The sequence below is a fragment of the Hemitrygon akajei genome, chromosome 2 (genome assembly GCF_048418815.1).
Source record: "Hemitrygon akajei chromosome 2, sHemAka1.3, whole genome shotgun sequence".
Classification (NCBI taxonomy): Eukaryota; Metazoa; Chordata; class Chondrichthyes; order Myliobatiformes; family Dasyatidae; genus Hemitrygon; species Hemitrygon akajei.
In genome coordinates, this window is record NC_133125.1 from 40,415,562 (window position 1) to 40,443,307 (window position 27,746).

The following is a 27,746-nucleotide window of genomic DNA, read 5'->3' on the forward strand; positions in this document are numbered from 1 at the left end:
ACATTTCTTTCCCATTCTGATGTTTGGTCAGAACAATGACTGAACCTCTTGACCATGTCTGTATGCCGCTATACATTGAGTTGCTGCCAAATGATTGGCTGATTTGATATTTGCATTACCAAGGTGTACAGGTGCACCTAATAAAGTGGCCACTATGTGTATGTGCAAGATCCTCTTGGGTTTGGTTTGGGAAGCCAAGGTATTGGTTGGAAAGAAAGGTGCATGTTCAAAGTAGAGGTTGAGGTGGTCATTGGTGGGGAGAGGAAGCACATCAGTGTAAATTAGGAAGGAACACTAACTTCAGAGTAAGTAAATTACATAAATACACATCAATTTCTCTGTAGTAATTTAGACCTAAGACTTGCACTATTCTAAAGAAAAACACAAAATTACTTTACTTGATTGCATGGATAAACAAGTACCCTCAAGAACTTGCAGTGTTGGTAAATGTGGTGAACGTAGTGGTGAGCAAGTGAATACTCAAGAGCATCAAGAATAATTAGTGTACCACCACATACTCATCAGAGACCAAATATCACAGTCCGTTCTCACTCAGCCAAAACTAAATAAATGCTTGAGATAAATGGGGAGCTTATGTCTTCTTCAGTACAAAAAGCTATTACTGTTTACATAAGCCACTGTACAATTTTCTTTAAATTACCAGGCAGTGTATAAAACCAATAACTTTTTTGTTGCTTTTGATTTCCAGATAGATTAAAATTAGTTCTAAAAATATAAAATTCACATCTTTTTCATTCGGAAGAGGGATATTTTTGTTACATTTAAGATAACATGTCACTTCCTGCATGCATAATTAAGTCAACAAGGTCGCTGCACAGTGTTTCAAAGAGAGCGTGTTTCAGTTGCCAAAAGGTCCTGGACGAAAGAATGTGAGAGTTTTTCTACAATTACAGAATGTTCAGTTTTATTTTTCAAATTTCCAGCATGGTTTAGTCACAATTAATAATCTGCAATCTAAAACTAACTTTAAAATGAAATCAGAGTTTAGAGTTCAGAAGCACAAAATGCCTTAACACAATTAGAAAAGTATACACATATAAAAAAAATGCCAGGTCCAATTGATTTAAATTTTATTGCAAGTCATTGGAAAGTAAGAAAAGTTTGGCATTTTTGTGATTCAATGCTGATCAAAGTGGAAACGATCTGTATTTCAAAAACAACTCTGGGTTATTTACAAATATTATTATTAGTACATCTTCATAAAGCTAATAGCTGGTAAACAATATTTTAACCCAGGGTCAAATATATAAAGGACCAAAGAAGCAGATAGTGAAAATATTGCTTTCATTCACTTGATGAGCACACCTTTCCATTCATTTTGCACTGAGGATCCCAAATAGGAACTCAACTGAAGCCTCACAAACTAATTTGTTGGCAATTACTTCTTTCAATTCCATCTCAATGCGGCCCAAACTCTTCCACTCTCCTCACTTTTGTTGAGACCAGTCCTTGAGGTTCAGAATGAAAAAGAATCACCTTACTCTTTATAACCACAAGTTCATTTTTTCATTTCCATAAAGTGAAAAAATGTATTTCCATACATTTGCAACTAAAACAAGATGGTGTAATTCTTCACTTAACAAGTTATAGCATGTCATTGATTACAAATCAAAATTAACTTCTGGGAGAGAAAAGATATTACGTTTAGGTTTCTGAAGCCTAAAGGGAAAGCTTTGAATTGTCATTCATCACGACATTACAGTCTTCAGTACCTAGTCCATTCCATCAAAAGTGCAAAATTAAATTTCCCAACCAACTCTTCCTGGGAGGAAGTGATATGGAGGAGAAAAGCCTTCACTAAAGTTTTATAGAGTTGCAGAACGAATCAATTGCGAAATCCAACTATGCAATAACAAGTGTCTACAATGGCACCCTGAAGAAAGGATTCCTGTGGGGTTTTCTTTTTTTGCCATGGGCTTCATAGTATGTAAATGGTGCAATCTTCAATGATCAGATTCAGATACTTTCTTTCCTTTCTTGCCTCCCTGCAAATTCGATGAGAAAGAAAGTGAAGACAATTAATTTTTTCACCTAAGAAAAACTAAAAAACAAGTCTTCTGTTACACTTAGCAGAGTAATTCCACCCCTCTACAAAATTCAGCTTGAAGAACTAACATATAATTTGCTTTGCTGCTCACTTTTTTGATCATCTCTTGCTGGTTTGAGACAATTGAGGACAAAGGTTATAATGCTTAGAGAATAATTTAATGTCATTCCCTTTCCCTAGTACTTAGTATTTTTGGTATGGAGAGAAAACCTTGCCTAGCACATGAATCTAGATTTGAAATGAGTACAACTTGGAATTTTTCCGGCAGTTTGATTTTCTTTCCCAGAGTCATTTGCAAAAGCAGCATTTATTCCTTATTCATAGTCACTCTATTTAATGGTAAGCTGTAATCCTCCTGGTAAATGTACTCCCACAGTGCTGTTGAGTGGGAGTTTTGGGATTTATACAGTGAGAATAAAGAATCAGCCATTTAGAACCAAGTTAGAGCCTCATGCACCTGCTGCTCTTGTCTTTGAAGGTGCAGGTCACGGGTTTGGGAGTGCCCAAGTGAGCCCAGAGTCTATTTTGTAGACTGTATGCTCTACAGCCACTGTGGATGAGCGAATGAATACTGATGGTGGAGGGATGCCATTCAAGTGGAATGCTCTGAACCAAATCATTTTAAGCTTCTTGGGAGTCACTACAGTGGTGCTCATTCAGGGAAGTAGAGAACATTTCATGATGGTCCTGACTTGTGCCTTGTCGTGGGCTACAAGTCACTTACTGCATAATACCCAGTCTCTGACAGGCTTTTGTAGCCACAACTTTCCATTCCAGTCTCAATAGACAGCAAGTTGTTTAACGCGGTAAGATACCATCATAGACAGATTTCTCCCGAGCATAAGACACGCCCGCAGAACAATCCGAGCATCTAGGACACTGCTGGAATATGTTAAAAGCCTGCTGGATGATTCGAAGAGTTGAATGAGATCACACCTCAAACCTGGACTGTTATCCTAAGCCTAAACTGAAAACATAGTTCCCTTAGCCACTTAACTGTCCCTTCTCTTGAAAGAGTTGGTCAAAGTAAGATTGGTATAGGGCAAATGACAATAAAGTATAATGTACACCATTGTAATTCAGTGGGTACAGAAAGAAGTGAAAACTGCTTAAATTGGCAACAATCACAATATTTCTGCATAATATACAGAAAAATATTTATACTTAAATTGCAAGGATGCCATCTTTAGGAGTGTAGATTAACTTAATATTCACCAAGTTCCTGCTTGGTTTAAAACATACATAACTGTTAACTATTTGATCTATATGTACAATATCTAAAAGACAATCTATTTTAAATGAACATTTTACCTGGAATTTTGTTAACTCAGCCTGTAGAGTTTTGACTTTTGACTTTTCTTGTTCCAGCTCTGCATGTAAACCAGTAACCTAGGCAAAGATAATTATAATCTTCAGCACTGCACAACAGTTAAAACATGGTCTGTATTTAGATAACAACAGTTCACTGACTGGAACTTTAACAAGCAAATTCTGATTGCCAAGGCAAATCATCATTGCCATCATTTAGTGCATCAAATTTTGTTGTGATATTTTCCTATTTCTTGTTCTGTTTCCACATGCTCAACTTCAACTCTGATTGTTATTTAACCCCCAATTATGGTGTTTTGACTGAAGAGATAAAAACTAAATCTAATTTTATCCTCACCAATCTTCTGCAAATCTGGGCCAGAAATTATCAGAGAAAGATGGGTTGTCTATTTATGCTAGCTACTCCAGTAATCTGAAAACCAATTATAGCCTGGAGATTATCCTTTACCTGTTCATCCTTTACCTGAATCACCACTCTCCCACATCTGCACACCCTCCCATGCTATGATCTGAATCTTAACTAAATACAAGTTACGTAATTTAACTCAAGTTGCTTTTGTACATTCCTTTGTTTTCAAGTAACAGGTATACTGGTTTAATAAGCCTTGTAAATACAAAAAGATATTATCATTAGTATCACACACAAAATGCTGGTGGAACGCAGCAGACCAGGCAGCATCTATAGGAAGAAGCACTGTCGACGTTTCGGGCTGAGACCCTTCATCAGGACTAACTGAAAGGAAAGATAGTAAGAGATTTGAAAGTGGGGGGGGGGGGGGGGGGGGAGAAATGCGAAATGATAGGAGTAGACCGGAGGGGGTGGGGTGAAGCTGAGAGCTGGAAAGGTGATTGGCAAAAGGGATACAGAGCTGGAGAAGGGAAGGGATCATGGGATGGGAGAAAGAAAGGGGGAGGGGAGCACCAGAGGGAGATGGAGAACAGGCAGAGTGATGGGCAGAGAGAAAAAAAAGGGAGGAAAAAAACTAAATATATCAGGGATGGGGTAGGAAGGGGAGGAGGGGCACTAACGGAAGTTAGAGAAGTCAATGTTCATGCCATCAGGTTGGAGGCTACCCAGACGGAATATAAGGTGTTGTTCCTCCAACCTGAGTGTGGCTTCATCTTGACAGTAGAGGAGGCCATGGATATGGGACGTGGAATTAAAATGTGTGGCCACTGGGAGATCCTGCTTTCTCTGGCGGACACAGCGTATTTCCAGCATCTGGAGATTTCCTCGTGTTTGCTTATCATTAGTATTGCAGTTTCTTGAAAACAAACCAAAACTGCTGAGAGACTGAGTATGAGGGGTTGACACTCTAAGATGTGCTTCCAAAATATTTAAGCATCAAGTCAATAAAGGTACATTCGCTCCTTTATTATGAAACCAGCAAAGACAAACTATCTAATAGTGATAGAAAACTAATGCAACTAAAGTTAGCAACATAACAATCTTAGCATTCAAACTAGTGTAACTAGTGGTAAAAAAAAATCATCCCCCGCTCACTGCCTGGCTCTAACTAGAATAAACTGAACTAACCAGGACAAAGTTTGAAGAAGTAAATATACTCATCTGCTTCGACCACACCCCAACCCAAGTGACAAATTACTGACAGCACACAAGACAAAATACAATACATACAGAAAATAGATACTGTACATGGATCCAACATCCCAGCCCACAATTACACAATAATAATTACAACTACATACCACAAAAAAACGACATTTTCAAGCATAAACATATTAACATTTATGCAAATATAACCATATAACAATTAACAGTATGGAAACAGGCCATCTCGGCCCTTCTAGTCCATGCCAAATGCTTACTCTCACCTAGCCCCACCGACCTGCACTCAGCTCATAACCCTCCATTCCTTTCCTGTCCATATACCTATCCAATTTTTTTTAAATGACAATATCAAACCTGCCTCTACCACTTCTACTGGAAGCTTGTTCCACACAGCTACCACTCTCGGAGTAAAGAAGTTCCCCCTCGTGTTACCCCTAAACTTTTGCCCCTTAACTCTCAACTCATGTCCTCTTGTTTGAATCTCCCCTACTCTCAATGGAAAAAGCCTATCCACGTCAACTCTATCTATCCCCCTCATTATTTTAAATACCTCTATCAAGTCCCCCCTCAACCTTCTACGCTCCAAAGAATAAAGACCTAACTTGTTCAACCTTTTTCCATAACTTAGGTGCTGAAACTCAGGTAACATTCTAGTAAATCTCCTCTGTACTCTCTCTATTTTGTTGACATCTTTCCTATAATTCGGTGACCAGAACTGTATACAATACTCCAAATTTGGCTTTACCAGTGCCTTGTACAATTTTAACATTACATCCCAACTCCTATACTCAATGCTCTGATTTATAAAGGCCAGCATACCAAAAGCTTTCTTCACCACCCTACCCACCTTCGGGGAACTATGCACTATTATTCCTAGGTCACTCTGTTTTACTGCCCTACCATTTACCATGTATGTCCTATTTTGATTAGTCCTACCAAAATGTAGCACCACACACTTATCAGCATTAAACTCCATCTGCCATCTTTCAGCCCACTCTTCTAACTGGCCTAAATCTCTCTGCAAGCTTTGAAAACCTACTTCATTATCCACAACGCCACCTATCTTAGTATCATCTGCATACTTACTAATCCAATTTATCACCCCATCATCCAGATCATTTCCACACACAAATCAAATGTCCTCTTTCTTCTTCCAGTCAAGTCATGTAACAGTCACTTAGGCCAGAGGTTACCAGCACTTCGCCCAGTGCAGAGTAATCTTTACACCACTCTCTGTCAAGTCAGAAAGCCAAGTCGAAGACATGAAGCTTCTCAAGCTGTAGCTGTGTATTTGCTGCACAAATTCTCTTCTGTCTGGAAAGTCTTGAATGACTCTTCCCAAGATCTATGAGTTTTGAGATGCTGTGTCATTGACTATAAGCATAAAGTTTCCTGGGAGGAAATTGCACCTTTTCCAGACTATTTCTGATGTTCCTGTAATGGTGATGAAGATTTCTTGACCCACCGTTTCCAAAACAAGTTTGACATGCATTGGACTGCTTCCACCTACAACGAGCATAAATGTCTTCCTTTCGTAACTCTCCTGGTGGTAAGGATGATGTGATCTTCAGAACCAACAGATGGTTAGATGTAGGTGCTTCCAAAACGCTGAGATTGGAGGATACTTTAGTAATTAGACAACCACTGATAAATAGGCCCTACTTCACAAAGGATTGTGTGAAAACCCTCTTTGTTAAGATTCTGTACCTTCATGGTGGAATTGAGGACCTTTCACACAGACATGATCAATCTCTCCCACATTCCTCCATGATGTGAATCAGCCGGGGGGGGTTAAAGATCCACTTAATTCCTTCTTGAAGTAGGACATCACTAATCCGTAAATGATACCACTTCTCAATGGCTTCTTGCAACTCATGTTCAGCCCCAAAGCTTGTTGAACTATCAGCACGCAGTTCACGAACCTGTCCTCATCTTGCTACAAAATGACAAGGTCCATTAACAAAGGAATCTGTATCTAAAGAAGATGCCACTTCGATGAGAACACCTGGTACAGCTAGACAGGTAAACATGACCCATACCTCTGCACTGAACTCCTTCCGCTCCACAACAAAAGGTCCAAAGTAGACCACTCCTACATGTATAGTTGGGGTTCATCTGGAGAGACCCTGTCCAGAGATAGATCTGCAATATGCTGGCATCCAGGAGCTGCGTGCACCCGTCGACGAACACCACACTCAGACAGGATTCTCCTTACAGCCGTACTAGCACTGGGAATCCGATACTTTTGGTGCAACCAGGATAACGTGGTTACAGACACCATGTCCCACATCTTGATGTACATGCCTCAGAATGATGTCTGAGATATGAAGATCCTTAGCCAGCATAACAGGATGTTTACACTCTACAGGCATGGCTGCCCTACTAAGCCATCCACCAACTCTCAGGACACCATTTTCAAGTACTGGATTGAGCTTGAAAATATGGCTGTTCTTTTTCACACTTTCTCCCTTTGGCAAACTTGAGAATTCATCTGAAAATCTTCTCTGTCAAAACCCAATGATCTCCATTTCAGCCTTTCTGTGCTCCTCCAATAAAAAAAACTTAGACCGATCTGACCTTTGCCCTTCTCAATCTCTGTCTCTCTCAAAATAATACACTTTTTGTTCTTTATCCAAGTCAGAGCAAGCAAGAGCAATATTCAATAGCTTCCTCTTCCGACTAAGAAACAAGAGCAGGTTCTTAAATCTGAGAATCCAGGCCATTCTCTTCCTCAAATGTGTCCAAGACAAGAAGTGATTGATTCTGTGTGTTACTACATCCACCTCCTCTTCAATCTGCATGGCATTCATTGTAACACTTCTCTCAACTTCTGGATTATCGAGCAATACAATCAGGATTCACAGACCATATGCCTTCAGGCTGAAGAAGATACTGAGGCCCTGACACACATGTCTCATCCTTCAGGAATACTTTCACTTCAACTCTCTAGAGGCCTCATTGGCCAGGTTGTTTTAAGTGTTTAGACTTGCAACTGCTCCAATGCTTTTGGCACAGTTCTCCCTATCAGCATCTCGGTTTCTGAATCCATCTCTGGCAAATGGACATGCAGGTGAGAGCAGCCCTGGAAATCGCTCTGTTGTGGAATGTTCCCTTTGTGGACAGGCATATTTTCCTGCATATAGACGTTAGGTAGTCCACAATAGTTTTCACCATGTAAGCCGGCCACTTCCAATCCTGAAATGAAGTAGCTGCTCATGATATTCTCTTGACCCATGGTGTGTAAGGGAACCTGTGTCCTTTTCCTGCAAGGCTGAGCTTATTCATGAGGCCCACTGTACTTTCTTGATCTTGGAAAGCACAAGTAAACACTGCCTTGTTGTTAGGCCTCACTGGTACTGGAACTATGGGAAGTTTACAATTATGATCGCCAGCCCCCGTAAGACCATTAGATACCAGAGCACCACTTGCTGCTGTGTCTGATTCTTTCACAGCTTATTTTCTTTCTGCTCCCTTTTTGTTAGAGTGAATATCAAGTATGCTGGGGTGCTTGCCACTGCATACCTTGCTGATATGTCCTGTACACAAACAGCCAAAGCCACCATTTTCTTTTAGGAAGGCAATCTTCTCACTATGAGCCCTTTTCTCCAGCTGAGGTTACAAATCCAACGTATGTTCACATTCGCAGGGCAGACAAACCCCTATGGCTGATGAAACCATTTCTTTTCCATTAGTTCCAGGTTCAGTTTTAGCTTTACTTCTCACAGTGGCCCCGGTAGTCACAAAGCAGTTTCCTTTAGCCTTAGATAAACTGTGACTTAATTTTGTTTACACCTTTGTTTACGGCAGGTAATGTAGCATCCCAAACACCGGGTGTGTAGCAATCAGTACTTGCCTTTCAATAAAATCAACAATGTCAGCAAAAGTAGCCTTACGGTTGTGCCTTTCTTGCCGTTCAGACCACTGTTCTCCAATCATCCCTAAGCATATAGGGCAATTTCTTTATGATGATTAACATACTGGCAGGCATGTCCAGCTCCCACATGTACTGCACTTCTTCCGCGACACTGCAACAGCCTCTAAGAAGACTAGCCTTGAAGAACTTCCACAACTTCAAATTTGATAGGCAACCAAGAAAGCCTTTGGCATGTAGAGACACAATTTTCTGTTCATTACCAAAATGTTCCTGTAGTAAAGCCTTAATCTTTACATATCCTTTCTTAGGGTCAACATTTTGGCAACTTCTGACAAGTTCTCTAGGGCAACCCCTAGGGTATTGTTCAAGGAAACAGAGGCAGTCACTATGGCTGTCAGTCTTGCCTTCATTACTTTTCTTTCCAAAAGCCCTAATGACTGTATGTCACTGCAATGGATCTCCAAAGTTCCTGCTAGGGTTGCCAATATGCAGGCTTCTCAGTGTTGTGATTCCAATTTCACCAAGGCAATCCTTTGCCATAGACTAGCCTTTGTTTGGTATTATAATTTTTGTTTGTTGACAAAGGTAGCAGTTACTTGAAAACAAACCAAAACCACTGAGAGACTGACTCCGGGGGCTGATACTGTATGACACACTTCCAAAGTGATCAAGTTCCAAGTTGAAAAACATATGTTCGATCCTTTATTACAAAACCAGCAAAAACGAATTTTATGACAATAAAAAGATTAATTAAACTGAAATTCGCAATATAATGACCTTAGCTTTCAAATTAGCGAAACTAGCAGTTTAAAAAAAAACACCCCTGGCTCTAACTAACTAAGACAAAGCATGAATACGTAATTATACTCCTTTGCTTCTAACATGCCCTAACCCATGTGACAAATAATCCATAATAAACACGCAACACAATATACAATCGACAAAATATAGATACATGGCTCCTACAATTGGTTTGCACTTACTGGCTCTTACCTGTAAAGTTAATTCATTCTTAATACTCAAGAGTTCATCAACTTGCAAAAGTATATCTGCTTTATCCTTCACTGAAATACAAAATAAAACTGTATAACTAGGAGCAGCAACATCAACAAAACTGGATAAGTTTAAGAAGCACTCAAGGCAGTTCAAACCTTCCTTCTATGTCTCATTTAGATATACAGACCGAAAATACCATTATGTAGATATTGAACACAAACTGCCCACTGGAAAAGTATAATGATCAGATAGGCTGGTTGCTTTAAGTACTATACAATGGAAACTAAATCAATGGATGAGTTAGGTTAAAATTAATATAAATTTTAGCACACCAGAGACAGTGAGTCTGTTTTACTATGTAACAAAGATTGCATTGCATTTCAACAATTAGTTAAAACACAGGCATATTTTAAGAGGATTAGAATTTAAGAGATTGCATCCAGAGACTTAAAATAAATCAGATCATACTCTCCAGAAGCGACATGCATTGAGCCCCTATAGAACCAACCAAAATTAAAGAAAATGAGAAAACTGTAACAAATTTACTTATAATAAAAGTGTTCTGGCAAAACATTAAGTCACTTCATTATTAAAGCTCTCACTGAGCAACATTATGACATATTGGAGTGGAAATTTAGAAGCGTGGGTAAAGCAACTGAGGCACCGATGCCAAATGGTGGTTTGATTAGAATCTGTGCTCAAGCCAGAGCTGGACAAATGCTGATTAGAAAGAGAGGTAAAGGATATGGAGGATTATGAAACTAAAGATAACACATTGTTTTATCAGATGTCAGTGTAAGTCAAGCAAAGACATAACAACTGAATAGGACCTGATCGGAGTTAGGCAACATGCACAGGTGAGAGAAGTGGGCCAAAGATGCAAAAGGCGAGGTTGACAGCCTATGTAGAAAAGAAACTGAGGTAGGGGATGGGCTGGCTGGTGGAGTAGTGGCATCAGCACTGGACCTCAAGGCAGATGGTCCGGAGATCAAACCCAGCCAGTCCCAACCTGAGCAGCAGCAGTATCTGTGGGGAAAGATACTGGCAATCTGAAAGGCCTGGCAATCTACTTCTGTATCATGCCATGGAAACCCTATGGACCCTATGGTCTATGAGGTCACAAAGAGTTGGACTTGACTTAATGACTGAATAAGAACAAAGGGATGAAGTTATGGAAGCAAAGTGATGCAGTGTTACATAAACACAAAAGTAAATAAAAATTCACCTTGGTGCAAAGTTTCAGTAGCAGACTGATAAAGTTGTTGGCTGGGAACGATTTACAACAGGAACAATGAAGGTGGTTTTGTCCTCAAAGCCAACATTGAACATTCAGTACTGCAGCACCTGATAAACTGGGCATAATTTAGAGAGGATGCAGAGGTCAAAGCAGCAAGGTGAAGACTTATGACCATTCAAAAAGGAGAAGCAGCAGTCAGGATGGCATCAAGAAGATTCCATTTGTCAGAAACACTCTGCTTTGCAGCACCTAGACAACCACAAGACGAACATCAGGCTACTGTTTATCAACTACAACAGTGTTCAACACCATCATTACCACGTACTAATCAACAAGCTCGAAAACCTGGATCTCCGTTCCTCTCCCTGCAAGTAGATCTTCAACTTCCCTATCCGGAGATAACAGTCAGTGCAGATCAGTTGAGTGGTGTCACAACAACTTCATACATAACATCAGCAATACCAAGGGACTGAACGTGGACTTCAGGAAGAGGAAGTCAGGAGAACATGCTGGGGGAGGGGGTAAAAGATGAAGCGGGTGAGCACCTTCAAGTTCCTGGGTGAGAACATCTCATAGGATCTAACCTGGCTCCAACACATTGATGCAGTCATGAAGAATGCACTCCAGCAGCTCCAGATGTAAGGAGTTTTGAGATTTGGTATGTTACCAAAAACTCTTGCAAATGAACAGTAGAAAGTTTTCTGACTGGTTGCATCAAACCATGTTATGGAGCTTCCAATACATAGGATCATGGGAGTCTGCAAACGGCTGTAGACTCAACCAGCTCCATTAAAGGCACAACCTTCCTCACCAACAAGGTCATCTTCAAGAGGCAGTGTCTCAGCAAGGCAACATCAATCATCAAGGACCAGGACATACCCTCTTCTCATTACTATGAACCCATGAATACCCTACGTCAGTATTCCTGCTATGCACTATTTTTGTAAATCAGAGATTTTTATGTGTTTGCACTGTATTGCTTTATGTCAAACTTTGTCATGTCAGTATTAATAAATTTTGTCATGTCAGTATTAATAAATCTGATTGTAATTCTTAGCATGTAAAAAACAATCATAAACAATAGAAGCTGTCCACTACCTCCCAAAGCACTGACCTACCTACATCTCAGTCCCCTCCTGCTTCATTTGTGGCAGAGCTATTGTGGGTCTCACATCAGTCTCCTTAACCACAAAAACAACTCAATTGGAATATCATGAGGAAAGGCAAGATAGATTGGGTTTTGTCATTGCCCATGTGGATATGACACTGCTTTTGGAAGTTGCCAAGAAGCAATATGTGAATGAGAAATACAGAAGGACAAAAAGATCCTTGAGAGAGTGGGAGGAGGATGAGGAGGTGAGGTGGGGGGAGATAAATCCCCAGAGGTAATAGTGCAATAAAGCAAAAAGAAACCAACACAGGCAATTCTACAATTAGAAATGGTTTGATACAGATGTAACTAAGCAAATGTAATTTCATCCAGTGGGCATCATTGAAGAGACATCACAAAGACTTATTTGGGAAGGGCAAGCACCAATTATTTAATACGAAACTCAGCGAAGCATTTGATTCAGTAAGGGAAGAAAATAGCTGATACAATAGGAAAATGGCGGGGGGGATGAGTGAATGGTATATGGTAGAATAAAAAGTACACAAGACAAAACATACAAATCCTCTAACTGGTATACTTGAAGACAGCACTTAGCATTTGGCATCAGGCTAACTACTATTGAATTGTATTACAGGAGTAATTTTCATACTCTAACCTGTTCTGGTGTTCTAAATTTCCTTAGATTTTGATTACAAATACCTACCCACAAAGTCGCCAAATGTAGTGGAAAATGGAAAACTGGAAAATCTTTAAAAAGTAACCATTAGGCAAGCAGTAAGGGAAAACAGATTATGAAAGTGAACCAGCAGAAAAATAAAAACAGAATTTAAAAGTCATTATAATTATATAAAGCAGAAAAGATTGGCTGATGTAAATATAGTTTCCTTGGAAGATGAGGAGGGTAATGTGAAAAAGACAAAAGCTTTAAATAATTTTTTATGTTGGTCATCACAGCAGAGGACACATCTAATATGCTAAAAAGAAATTTTCTGGATGTGATAGGAGGTGAGCACTAAAGAGGAAGTGCTTAGCAAAGGTAGTGGGCCACAAAGTAGCTGAGTCCCCTAGTCCTGATGGAATGCATCCCAGGGTACTGAAAGAAACGGGAGAAGTTATAGTAGGGACATTTGTGATAATTTACCAAAATTCTCTGAACTCAGCAGGTCCCAGCAAATGGGACGACAGTGAATGTCATGACACTGTTTAAAAAAAGATCTGGCGAAATGCAGTTAACTATAAAAATCAATTTATAGAGCACTTTTCATACCGGTGACATAGTTCAAAGTGCTTTACTATGGGATAAAAGTATAAAGATGACAATAAAATAGAAAATAAAAAATAAACATGAAAATAAAAGACAAAAAAGATGTTAGTTAAACACAAGGTTAAATAAATAGTGTTTGAGCTGGTGTTTAAAAGTGTTGACTGAGTCTGCATCCCTTACAATTTTAGGTATTGAATTCTACAGCTTAGAAGTCTAGTTCAAAACAGCTGACCTGATAATTATCTTTTGAGAGAAATTGTTTAAATTTAAGAGAGTGGCAGAAGATGATATAAGAGCTTGAGCAGGATTATAAAACAAAAATGATTCTGTTATGTACTCCAGTACCAAAACATTTATAGCTTTAAAAACAAGTAAGCGAACTTTAAAATCAATTCTAAAAGATACAGGAAACCAATGCAGAGTAGTTAGTACAAGAGTGATAAATTCCCTCATCCTGTTTTTGGTTAAAAGTCTAGCAGTAGTATTCTGAACAAGTTGAAGTTTGTCAATATTGCTTTCAAAGACCAATGAAAAGTGCATTGCAGTAATTTAAGTAACACACACAAAATGCTGGTGGAACGCAGCAGACCAGGCAGCATCTACAGGAAGATCTGACAAAGGGTCTCGGCCTGAAACGTCGACTATGCTTCTTTCTATAGATGCTTCCTGGCCTGCTGCATTCCACCAGCATTTTGTGTGTGCTGCTTGAATTTCCAGCATCTGCAAATTTCCTCATGATTGCAGAAATTTAGTCTATTTGATACAAAGATATAATTTAGTTTTTCAACATCATTATGTGACAGAAACAAACATGCCTTTGCAACATTTCTTAAGTGTAGAAATGCGGCTCTGGTCACTTTATTTGTGAGATTTAAAATTCAAATCTGAATCAAGGATAGCACCCAATTAAAATACCAATAAATTCTGTTAAAATGAAGGCACAGGGAACTATACAGTAAAGACAGCAAAGGTGTACTCATTAACCGTCACCCAGCGGATATACAAGCAACCAGTCTACCTGCAAAATATTAATACAATACTTACTTTCACCTTCTTGTAGCATCTTCAAAAGCTGAGCATTTCTAGCCTTCACTTCTTTATATTTTGTCTATTAAAAAGAAAACTAAAAAATGTCAGTTAAAAATAAATTCTTATTCAGAATCGCAGAAGGCATAATCTCAAGACTTACTTCCCACTCAGCAACTATTTGTTTCAACTGAAGAATTTTGAGTTCTTTCTTTTCCAGTTGATCTTTTAAATGTTCGGTTATTGCATTACTGGAAGTAACCTCCTGCAAGAAAAATTTAAAAATATCTTTTATATATAGTGAGTCATATTAGAGGTGCTGTTGTACCATATTCTTCTTAACCAATATGTAGAACTTGGCATTTTTCAGTATCAAATTCTGTCTGTTGTCTATCCACACCTTCCAACTTTTCTTTATCTCCTTGAAGTCTATTGTTATCCTCATGGTTGATAAGCTTTATGTAACTGGCACAATTAGAAATCATGCTGTCTACATCCAGGTCCAAATCATTTATATTGGGAGAAGCATTGGGTCTAGAACTGATCCTTGAGTGACTCCACAAAATGTCAATAAAGTGGTGGATACAGCCCAGTCGGTCACAGGCAAAGTCCTCCCCACCACTGAGCACGATTATATGGAGTGCTGCCACAAGAAAGCAGCATTGCTCACAAGACAATAAGATACAAGAGCAGAATTAGGCCATTTAGCCCATCAAGTCTGCTCCACCATTTCACCATGGTTGACCCAATTTTCCCCTCAGCCCCAATCTCCTGCCTTCTCCCCATATCCCTTCATGCTCTGACCAATCAAGAATCTATCAACCTCTGCCTTAAATATACATAAAGACCTGGCCTCCACAGCTGATTTTGGCAAAGAATTCCACGGATTCACCACCCTCTGGCTAAAGAAATTCCTCATCTTTGTTCAAAAAGGATGCCCCTTTATTCTGAGGCTGTGTCCTCTGATCTTACGACTCTCGCACCATAGGAAACATCCTCTCCACATCCACTCTATAAAGGCTTTTCACCATTCAACAGGTTTCAATGAGGTCACCCTTCATTCTTCTGAATTCTAGTGAATACAGACCCAGAGCAATCAGATACTCTTCATATGAAAAGCCATTCAATCCTGGAATAATTTTGCCCAACCTCCTTTGAACCCTCCCGTTTCAGCACATTTTTTCTAAAGCGCCCAAACTTGCTCACAATACTCCAAGTGAGTCCTCATCAGTGTTTTATAAAGTTTCAGTATTACATCCTTGCTGTTATATTCTAGTCCTCTTGAAATGAATGCTAATATTGTATTTGCCTTCTGCACCAGATTCAACCTACAAATTAACCTTTAGGGAATCCTCCATTCAGAAAATAGCTAACCCTTTCATTTTTTCAACCAAAGTGCATGACCATACACTTCTCGGCACTGTATTCCATCTGCAATTTCCTAACTCTGTCTCAGTCCTTCTGCAGCCCCTCTACTTCCTCAAAACTTACCTGCCCCTCCACCTATCTTCATATCGTATGCCAACTTTGCAACAAAGCCATCAATTCCATCATCCAAATCACTGACATATAATGTAAAAAGACTCGGTCCCAACACAGACCCCCAAGGAACACCACTAGTCACCAGCAGCCAGTCAGAAAAGGCTCCCTTTATTCCCACTCTTTGCCTCCTGCCAATCAGCCACTGCTTTATCCATGCTAGAATCTTTACAGTAATACCATGGGCTCATAGCTTGTTAAGCAGCCTCATATGGCATCTTGTTAAAGGCCTTGTGAAAATCCAAGTACACAACATCAACTGATTATCCTTTATATATCCTGCTTATTGCTTTTTCAAAGAATTCCAACAGATTAGTCAGGCAAGATTTTTCCCTTGAGGAAACCATGCTGACTACGGCCTATTTTATCATGTGCCTCTAAGTACCCTGAGACCTCATCCTTAGTAAAATCAATTCCAACATCTTCCCAATCACTGATAGCAGACGAACTGCCCTATAGTTTCAAGTGGAGTGACACTTGCAATTTTCCAGTCTTCCAGAACCTAGTGTTTGTTCAAAGATAATTAGTAATGCCTCCACGATCTCTTCAGCTACCTCTTTCAGAACCCTGGGGTGTACACCATCTGGTCCAGGTGCCTTATCTACTTTCAGACCTTTCAGTTTCCAAGTCTTCTCTATAGTTATGGTAACTTCACACACTTCATGCCCCCTGATGCCTGGAACTTCCACCATACTGCTGGGATCTTCCACAGTGAAGACTGATGCAAAAGTACCTTCATCATCTTGTTCCTCCACCATCCAAGCCATGCTCTTTTTTGCTGCTACCCATCGGGCAGGAAGTTCAGAAGCCTTAGGTCCTACACCACTAGGTTCAACAACAATTATTACCCTACAACCATCAGGTTCCTGAACTAGCGTGGATAACTTCGCTCATCACAACTTTGAACAGGTTTCAAACCTCCAGACTCACTTTCAAAGCCACTACAACTCATGTTCTTAGTATTATTTATTTTCATTTGCACATTGGTTGTTTGCCAGTATTAGTGTTTGTGTAGTTTCTCAAAAATTCTATTGTATTTCCTTAGTTCCTATAAATGCCTGCAAGAAAATGGATCTCAAGGCAGTATATGGTGACATGTATAAACTTTGATAATAAATTTACTTTGACATGAATGAAAGTAAACTGGGAAGTATATGTATATCAAACCAATGTACGTCACAGCTAGTTTGGCACAACATAGTGGGTCGAAGGGCCATTCTGTGCTGTACTATTATATTTTCTAAAACAAAGTGCTGACAGCATCTCTGTACAGAAACAGAGCTAACAACGCAGACTAATGGCCTGTCATTGGGATTGAGAAAATAAACATTTTAAATTGAAGAGAAGGGGAGGATTGGAAAGAACAAAAGGGAATGCCTATTATAGAGTGAAAATTAAGGCAGCCCCAGTTCTTGCTTACACTAACCCCACTCATCTGCTCTCACCCCATAATCCTGCAAATTCTTTTCATACTGATACTCACATAACTCCTTACAGAGTATTTCAAGCATGTTCTGTTTGTAGGATTTCTGGCACCTGGATTGTTTCTCCCTCTCTCCCCCCCCCCCCCCCCCACCCCGCAATTTAAGTGTATGTGAATAGTTTGCTGAAAGTGCCAGGTCACATTGAGGAAATTGTTGAAAATGCATTTGAGCCCTTGGGCTCAATAAATAGGTGTATAGAGTGCAAAAGGGAGGATAACACGAAGAACCTTCATAAAACACTGGCTCAGCCATAACTGGAATGTTGTGTCTCGTCCTGTGAGCCACACTTGATGAAGATGCAATGACTTTGGAAAAGGTGCAGAAGTGATTGACGGAATTTGTGTGGATAGATTGGTGAAGTCGGGTCTGAATTCCTTGGAGAAAAGAGTTTGCAAGACTTGGCAGAGGTACTTAAAGCATAAAATGCTTGAAAGGATGGATAGATAGAACCCCTTTCCATCAGATGAAGACACTGAAACGCCGGTTGTTAAATTTGCTGATACAAAGATAGCCTGGAAATTAAGCTCTTAAGAGAACGTAACAGAGTGATAGAAGGATACAGACACATTTAAGTTAGCAGGCAAAGACCCAGTGAACAGTGTACAACATGCAAACTTGTGACATTGCCTATTTTGTTGAGGAAAAAAAACAAAATTAAAAATTCTAGCTGGCAAGAGGTTACAGAATTGAGATGGGAAGAGATCTGGGTATCCGATGTTATGATTTACAATACAAATAAGAAGGAAAGTTAGTGAAATACACCATTTATTGTTTGGGGAAATTATTACAAAATTAGAGAGGTAATGCTTAATTTTGTACCTGGGATTTACTCTAGATTTGCTCTCACCCATGTATAGTAATTGTCTTATTAAAGGAATAATGTTAAAGTAACCTGCCCATTCCGTCATGAGGAAAGGCTGGGCAGACCCAGTTTGAACTGCTGGAGTGTTGCAGAGTAGAAGTTGACTTGACTGATACAAAGAAAACTCTCAGGGGTCTTGATAGGGTACACGTGGAGAGAATGTTTCGTCTTATGAGAGGATGCAGAGCTAGGGCCACAGGAGGGTGAAAGGAGAATAGGACCAGCTCGATTTTTAAATCTTGTCTGTTTATTAAGATATCAGCTGCAGTAATAGATCAATTCCCAAATTCACGATAGAGTTTGGAAACCTGCAATGCTGTAATGATGTCCAGCAGGGTCATACTTACGAGTTGGAGATAAACATCCATCTCTTTCTGCTGTTTCTCAATGATCCATGCTCCACTACCCCAGTACTCAACACATGATGCTATTGCTCAAATTTCATAAGTATCAAATCACCAGTTGCAGCCACATCTGCTGTCTGCTATTCGCTTTCCAGTCATTACTTTTAGAAAACAAATAGAGACCCTACAAACTCAAATTCTATTTACAAAATGTTTAAGCAGTTGTGATGACACTGGAAAATCTATTTGTTTTAACAGTGTTAGGGAGTTAAAGCATCAATTAAACTAAAAGCACATCCTTAGTTGATTCAGTCCCACATACCTATCGGCAATATTTTTTTAAATGTTCTCCTCCTACTCAGATCATTAGCAACAGCTGTGAAAATATTGGAAACATAAAATAAATGAAAGCTCCAACAGTTTTAAATTTAATCTTGGATTTATGAATATGCAAGTACGTTAATCTGAGAACATTCCTTAAACTGCAATTAAACAATCTGTAACGTGATTCAAAACTTTTCACAAAGCAACAGATAACATTCAAGCTGAACAGAGGCATAGGTAGTAAGGCTGCTGCCTAACCACTCCCATAATCCAGGTTCTATCCAAATCACCAGTGGTGTTTGTGTGGAACGTGCACATTCTCCCTGCACGTGGACTTCCTCCAACACTGACTTCCTTCCAAATCCCAAAGATGTGTAGGTTGGATGCTCGATTAGCCATTGCAAACTGCACCTGTGTGTAGTTAAGTGGTAGAATCTGGGGCGAAAGGAAAGGGAGGAAGGAGATGATTGAGTGTGGCAAGACTGAAGTGGATTTAGCGTGGGATTTATGCAAACAGGGTTTTGATGGTCATCGTGACATTAATGAGCCAGAGCGACTGTTTCCACGTTACATAGGTCATGTCTCTAAATGGTTAAATCTCTTCCAAGCCCCAGACCACCCACGCGCAACACAGACAAATCAATTAAGGTTTGCAAATTTATTTTCGGAAATACATACTTGGCTCTCTTGTGAAATACTGTCCAATCCATTGGAACTTGATAATTGCTTTCTCCTCTCCATTGATAGTATTTTACTTGCAGCTTCTTCTAGTTTAATAAAGAAGCTATTCTCTTCTGTGGCTGCATGTAATGATGTTGGCTCCTGGAAACAGCACAAAATTTCTGAATTCAGTTCAAGGCTAGAACTGAAAGGTATACAAGAAGCAAAACATTAAGTTATGACTTAAAAAAAAAGTTTTGAGCCTTGTGCAGACAGATTGAAGAATCAAGCCATCTGGCCCACTCCACTACTTTCTCAGATGTATGGAAATTCTCTTTTCAAAACAGATGGACAAATTATTATTTGTTTCTTACACAATGCAAATCCAGAACATAGTTTATTATATTCAGAAAGGCTCATTGTCATCTTACTCTTCTGCTGAGTTTTAACTTCATCCATTATTTTACTGGAAATCTATTTTAAATCTGAATTTCAAGTTCCAGGCCATATTGTAAACATACAACTCACTCGGTTATTAAAAAAGATCGTAAACACTAATTCCAAAATATAAATTAAGTTGTCATAAAGATTAAAGTAGCATACCTCAGATTTCCTATTTGTCTGATCTAATGAAAGAGAATGAAAAAAATTAATATGGTGTAAAATACTGGCAACATATTTCACTCACAAAATTGTGGCTACTCAAATAGAGAACAATGGGCAAAATATGCAGATTTAAAAACCCTAATACTACTGTTTCTCAATATTGAATTTAACCAGTGCAAAGTTGAAAATATGGTACTTTTAAACATTTATAGGACTTAGATTTAATGAGGAACATAAATTGTTCCTTCCTGTTCCAAAAATTGGGCATATGAGTTTCAGGGCTCTCAAGATATGACCAATAGCAATTGGCAGTAAGCTTCTGGATGACTGCGCAAGGAGATGAGAAAATAACATCTTCTTCCCGTCATCATTACTGTACTTTACACAGGAGAGAATGTATGCATGGGCTGGAGGATTACAGTAGCCCCACAAGGCATTACACAAATTTAGAAGCAGGGGAACAAGCCACTGTACTGCTGGATCCAGTTCAAACCGAATCATCAAGTTCACTGATGACACAACAACATACTTAAGTATAGATCGTTGGAAGAATGAAATTTTCAGCTGCATTCCACTTGAAAAAATTACTTATAATTTAAGAAATAAATATATTTCTGAAAATTTGGCGCCCTTATTTACAAAAGATAGGATTAAATATATAGGTGCTCTGAAGATAAAATTATTGGTCATCTGGAGAAAGAAATAAATATATATATTAAAGTTATTTTGAACTCCATGGAGCATGTGGGGATCTTCCGATATCCAGGCACTCTTTCTTTCTTTTTTTTCCCCTCTTTTTCATATATATAGGGATATGTTAGGGGGGAGGGGTTAAGGGGAGGGGGGAGGGCTGATATTATATTTTTTCTTTCTATTCTGTAACCCATTTGAACATTCAATGAAATTAAAAAAAAAAAAAACTGATGACACAACAGTAGCTGGCCTCGTCAACAGCAACCTTAAGGAAGGTGCAGGCTGACCACTCCACAATGCACATAGACAGCTCCTCCATGGAGAAAGTTACAAGCACTGAGTTTTTGGGAGTGCACATAATGGACAACCTCACCTCCACCATTTTAGTCAAGAATGTACAGCAACATCTCCACTTCCTGAGACTGAGGTGAGCAAGGACATCCCCCCTCCCCAATTCTAACCAATTTTTAACAGGAGCCCCCATTGAGAATGTCATAAGCATTTTGTGGTCAGATGCAAGCCAAATGACCACACGATCCTCCTTTGTGAGAACTGCTCAGGGGATCATCAGGATCTCTTTACCACCCATCTGAGATATCTCTCAGGAGTATAGAGCATGCTGGACCCTTAACATTGTCAATGATCCCTCCCATCCATCCAACAATCTCTTCATTTGGCAGTATACACGTTTATTGCTCAAATGACAATAACCTTGAACTTGAAAGACTGCTTTTGAAAAATTTAAATCATGTGTTTAAAATGAGCTGATGTGCAAAGATGATGCAGTTTCCACCCTCCAAATAAGTCTATAAAGTCCAGAATCCAATTTAATCAGAAAATGCTGCAAATTACATAATTTTCACCTCCATAATTTTACCATCTCTACCTGCTGCTGAACCTCGTGCTTTTCTCCACATTCAATGACCGTACACTCTTTGTGAAGAGATTATCTCCACCCTCCTTTCCTCATGTAGAATGGGGCTCCGGTCAGCTGCCTCAGGATCAGTGGTCAATCTCTTATTTTGTGTAAATCAAAATCACACAGATTTCTAGGCACTTGACTCTACTGTCATCTGGTGGCTACTGTGCACACGAAAATCAAACCAACAACCCAGAATTTGTTATAAAGCAATCATACAGCTCAAAATAAGACACTGACACAACTCCAATACTACCTGTACTTCCGTCAGTCTGAAAATCTTTCAATGAAACTGTGGCTGGTTTATCTTTTCCCTGAAGGTGTTTTCGTTTCTCCTTTCTACTTGGTCCTTTTGTTTTAGGAGAAGTATTATCTGCATCTAAACTCTGTAAAAGATGTTTCAAAGTTTAAGATGAAGCGCAATGAACATTTTCATTCAAGGATTATTCCATTTTTACAAAATCTAAAAAAGACAAAGCAAGATGAAAGAATATGCATTTTGTTTCTAAACTGCAGATGTAACTCATACACTGATATCTCATTTAGCTCTCCCTGAAGAAGTGTGCTAAAATGGGGTCAATATAAGCATTATTTGTGTAAATACTTTATATTTTAGTTTGTTTGGAGATAAAGGGTAGAGCAGGCCTTTCCGGCACAATGAGCTGCATCACCCAGCAAACCCACCTGTTTAACACTAACCTAATCACAGGACAATTTACAAAGACCAATTAACTTGTTAACTGATATGCCTCTGGACTGTGGGAGGAAACAGGGGCATCCAGAGGGAACCCATGCAGATCATGGGAAGAATATATAAGCTCCTTACAGAAGGCAGTGGAACTGAACTCCGAGCTCTGGAACACTCAGATGGAACACTACACTACTGTGGCACCCAGTATATATTATTGACATCTTTGCTATGCCAGAAATCTGATGCAAACCCTTGACTTTCTTGCGGCTGTCACAGTGAGCTATGGTGCAGGGAAGCTGGTACAAATCCAGCAATAAATAGCTTTCAGCTCAGGGAACAGCTGCCTGAAAATGTGTAGCTGCTCAGCACTAAAATGTGGTGCTCAGGCTTTGCCTTGGCCTGATGAGCCAGTTCTGGGGACTATCAGAGAGAACCAAGGGTCACTCTCATCACCTTCTGTTGGATACAATGGAAGCTTCTGTCTCCACAGTGCTTCATTATCTTCACAACCTTCCCCAGTCTAGAAACAATGCTCAATGTTCTTTATTAGGCTTTGGAGTTGTTACCATGGAGAAGGCTCTGGGTTGGGAAGAATTGTGTAAGTGAAGAACATCTTCCAGCACTTCCAACAGGAAGATCCAGGCAGTCTGTCAACACACAAAGCAGGTGCTGCCAACTTCCACCAAAGTCCGCACTTACTGTGCCAGGCAGGGTGCAGCCTTAAAACCCACAATTCAGCACCAGGCAGCCAGTTTGGCCCACTCACTTCTCAGCCCTCTCCACACTGTGCCACTCATCCATGCGAGCACCAAAAGGGGACAACACATAGCTGAGCATTCGGCTACAAAATACAGGAGCTACATATCCGCCAAAGTTCAAACCGGAGAAGGAAATTCTTATAATGAACCAGCAACCTCCAGACTGGCGCTAAATGCAGAGCCAGTGAATTCGTAAAGTGAGTGGGGGAATTCCTAGTAACAAACAGTAACTTAAAATACTAGAACATCAGGATTATAGCGACTGAGCACTTGCATAAATATGAAATGATTAAAGGGAACTGGTAGGGTTCATTAGGAGTCAGTCGCATCAAACTCATCGACACGATAAACTGTCTTTGCCTGGAATGGAAGGGCAGAAAAGAGATGTTTGCCCGAGCTATTGGGAACAACGGATGAGATTATTGGCAAAATGGAGGCAATATTATCACAGAGACACAAGAGAATATAGATGCCAGAATCTGCAGCAACAAGCAATCTGCCAGAGGAACGCAGCAGGTTGAGACACATCAGTGGGACATAAAGAATTGCTAATGTTGTGGATCAAAACACTGCATCAGGACTGAAATGTCTTTCCTCCAGCAGATTATCTTTCTTGGAAATGAGGCACGACAGAGCAAGAAATTACAGCATGTAACAAAAATTGTTCCCAAGGGAACATGTATTCCGGTCTCATTGATAAACCCGATAGAAAAAATACTCGCAGAAAGAGTTCTATGTCCATTTTTGGCACATGACTTTGTGTGAACAGAAACAGGAATTTACAATTTTAAAAAATGGTTAACCAGCTGTTGCGAGGGATGGAGAAAAAGGGGAAGTGGGCACGTGCTCCAGACTCACTGAAACTCTTACGTTAGAAGATATTACATAAACATGGCCTTTATTCTCGTTCAAGAACCAGTGAATGCTAAATTAACATCTTTAAGATGATAAAGGGGTCCATTTAAACCATTTCATTTGGATCAAATAGATAGAACGATAGATACTTTATTGACCCCAAAGGAAATTATAGTGTCACAGTGGCATTACAAGTACACAGATATACAAATATTAAAAGAGAAGAAAGAATAAAAAATAAGTTACCTCAAGCAGTCTAACAGGAGAAGGTCATCATTTCCATGGCTATAAGTTAACTCATTATACAGCCTAATGGCCGAGGGCAAGAATGACCTCATATAGCACTCCTTGAAGCAGCACAGTTGTCTTAGTCTATTACTAAAAGTGCTCCTCTGTTCAGTCAAGGTGACATGCAGAGGGTGAGAAACTCCCCAATATTTCACCCTAAAGCCACTTCCTGCATCAATCCCACAGTCCTAGATTTCGTTGCTATCTATAAATTTAGCAATTTCTATCTGCAATATCATTGGAAACTGAACTTCCACAGACACTGTGGGTGGCACATACGCCTCAGGCGAGGAAGTTTCTTGTCATTTCTATTTTGAATGGGTGACCTTATTCAGAGACTGCGACACCAGGTTGGAGATATCCTAGTTAGGGGAAGCATTATCACCAATTCTATGCCGTCAATTTCAGTCCTTGTACATTTCACGGAGATCACCTCGTCGTTTTCTAAATTCAAATAGCTTAAGCCTCTCAACCCCATCCCTCTTCACCATCCCCAGATACAATCTGCAGTCTCACCATCCTCAGGTAATATTAAAAGTAGTTTTATAAAGATCCTACATGATTGGAACAAGACCTCCCTAGTCTTGGACTCAGATGGTCTTGCAATAAAGGTCAACATCCTGTTAAGCTTTTTAAACTCCTTGCTGTACCTACACATTAACTTTTAGCAACTTATGTACAAGAACGTCCAGGTTCCTCTGAACACCACCACCTTTCAAACTCCCACTATTTAAAATAAATCCAGTTTTCTTTCTGCCTAGGCTGGGAAGGGAAGAAGTGTTAAAATGCACTCATTCCTATAGTTCTTAATCAGACACAAAAAAAGGAAAATGATGGTAAGATGGTTCTTAAATTAAAGAAACATTTTTGATAAAATATTTGTTTGTGAAAAATCAAAGCCCATGAATTTACTTACTTATTTTTGTAACAAAATACACAAGTGAAGTACAGTATTAATATTTGATCAGAGTTTGACCAGAGAGAAAAAACAAAAATGAAGTGTCATTTTGGAATGATACAGACGTGTTTAGATTTGGATTCACCCTGAAGTGGGCAAGATGACCAGACACCATCCTGGGTGGTGGGGGGGGAGGGGGGGAGAGGTGTGGAAGAATTGAAATAACTTGAGCAGCAAATGCTGGAAGCCTAAGATAAAAAGAAAATACTGGAATAATACTTAGCGGATAAGGCAGCATCACTACAGGTGATGCATAACCTGTTGAGTATTTCTCATGTTTTCTGTTGTTACAAAGATTTTGTTAGTTGCAGGGTCACCATTTCATTACAGACGATGGACATATGTACCACACATTTCATGCAACACCTTCATGGAACTCTGTGCATTGGAACTGTCAGATTTCCTGCTGTACAGCTTGCCTTTTTAAAAAAAACATGTTGAGTTTAAGTTTCAAATGTATACGTACACTTTTATGCTCCTCGTATTCCAACTTGCTAATCAGCAAAGCCTTCTGGAGATCTGCTTCATACAATTTGTTGGTCAGCTATATTTAGAACAAAACAAATCGGTCAGAGAAGTTCCATCAAAGGTTCCAAAAATACTTTGCAACATTATAGGACCTATTGAATGATCTACTTTGAATGTTGCTGAGAAAACATACTCAGAATACATGTTCTGCAAAGCATTGAGATTGAATGTGTCAGCATTGAGTACTCACAACCTAAAAATGGGTGGCAGTATTTTTCAGTTCACTGCATTTGGAGAAATTTTGGAAGTGGCAGGTAATATTGGAAACATAAAGCACAAGAACAAGATATTATGGTCACTGTTTGATATTACACTCCTCCCTCCCTCTCCATACCTAATCTTCTCTTAAAATAAATAATTTCTTATTGGCAACAATTCCATTCTCCTGGCTTAGATTCTCAATCCTAGAAAACTGCATTGACGAATAACCATGGACAAATAGAGCTACACAACTAAAAAAAACGTTAGTCAGGCCCTTGTGTGTTTTAAACTGAACCCATGAAGCCACATTCAATATTGACAGCAATTTAAAGAGGCAGTTAAAGGGCTTTTTTTTCAGCTCTCTCACACACAGGTTCAGCTGGATTGTCAAGAGCATTTCAATGATATTTTAACATTGTATCTACGTGCACTCTATCTGCTTCCAAACCTGTGATGGTAGAGAAACAATGACTTGTGTAACACCATGACAAAAAGACTTCCAGTTGAAGAACATTTGCTCCTGCCAAGAATGAGTTATTCACGTTGAATAATAGAGCGAGCATGTTTATTTGCACATATACCTAAAATAACCCTAGCTACAAGACTAAACTAACACAGAGCTTGTATCTGTTCATTTAAATATAACCACACAAATTCTTTCTTGTAAAAAAAAAATCATTAGGTTAACTTATCGCGATGGGTTCCAGACTTTTCCCAGCCCAAATGATATTGAACACATTTGGTGATGCAAATTTCTGACCTTGTTTTAATACAAAAAAGCTTTGCACAGTGAAACTGGGTATTGTGAAAGGACATAATGGTAATTAAAATGTTAGAAAAGATTTGTAGCTCGGGTTGAGGATGTTGTTGAATGAAACTTTCGTTCGAAGTTGCATTGATGATATTGCCTAGCTGGGTAATGAAATATCTGTGAGCTAACAATCCAGCTCAGTGAGCCACTCAACAACAACATAACCGTAACAAATGGTTCTTTAATACCACTTGGCAGTAAAAAATTCTGAAATGATAGATCTGCATAGATTTGTGGTTAGTGACGTAATTAACGGCCAATGGTTCACATGGCCTGTAGATATTCAATTTTGTAACATTTTAAACAATACCATCTCTCACCTGTTCATCCTTTTCTCTCCATTGCTCCCACTTCTCACCCTCTGCCACTGGTGGATTCTGCCAGTTCAGGAATTGTTCTGACTGACACGACCCAGCATTCACTCCAACTACGCCAGGAGAACAAGACTTTGATATACTTTTTCCAAAAGCCAGACTTCGTAGCTTTAAATTAAGAACCAAAAACAGTCAAAATTACAAAAAACCGAATACACATTTTGTCCTCAATTAAAACTGCATCCTGATGATTAAACCAATCACTTGATGGTTTGATCGCTTAAATGTTAAGTTGGAGTTGTGTTTCAAAGATTACTAAATACTTCATGGGTTAAAGTAAAACATTTAGGCAATTTTCAAAATAGAAAACCATATAAATTTTATGTGATCAAATCAAAACTTAAATTTACACAAATCGCATATTGAAATTTTT

At 39.2% G+C, this 27,746-nt stretch overlaps 1 protein-coding gene across 1 annotated transcript in view; it reads right to left on the reverse strand.

Moving 5' to 3' along the window:
* Positions 1-897: 897 nt before the first annotated feature.
* The window catches only part of gkap1 (G kinase anchoring protein 1), a 28,381-nt gene continuing 1,532 nt past the window's right edge, over positions 898-27,746 (reverse strand). The window contains exons 2-11 of the mRNA XM_073070761.1: positions 27,320-27,481; positions 25,926-26,003; positions 22,166-22,295; positions 20,295-20,317; positions 19,710-19,853; positions 14,642-14,743; positions 14,497-14,560; positions 9,838-9,908; positions 3,380-3,457; positions 898-2,006 (exon numbers count right to left, since the gene is read on the reverse strand). Of these exons, the coding sequence (XP_072926862.1) occupies positions 1,965-2,006; positions 3,380-3,457; positions 9,838-9,908; positions 14,497-14,560; positions 14,642-14,743; positions 19,710-19,853; positions 20,295-20,317; positions 22,166-22,295; positions 25,926-26,003; positions 27,320-27,481 (894 nt within the window). The 3' untranslated portion in view covers positions 898-1,964. The remainder of the gene's footprint in view (positions 2,007-3,379; positions 3,458-9,837; positions 9,909-14,496; positions 14,561-14,641; positions 14,744-19,709; positions 19,854-20,294; positions 20,318-22,165; positions 22,296-25,925; positions 26,004-27,319; positions 27,482-27,746) is intronic.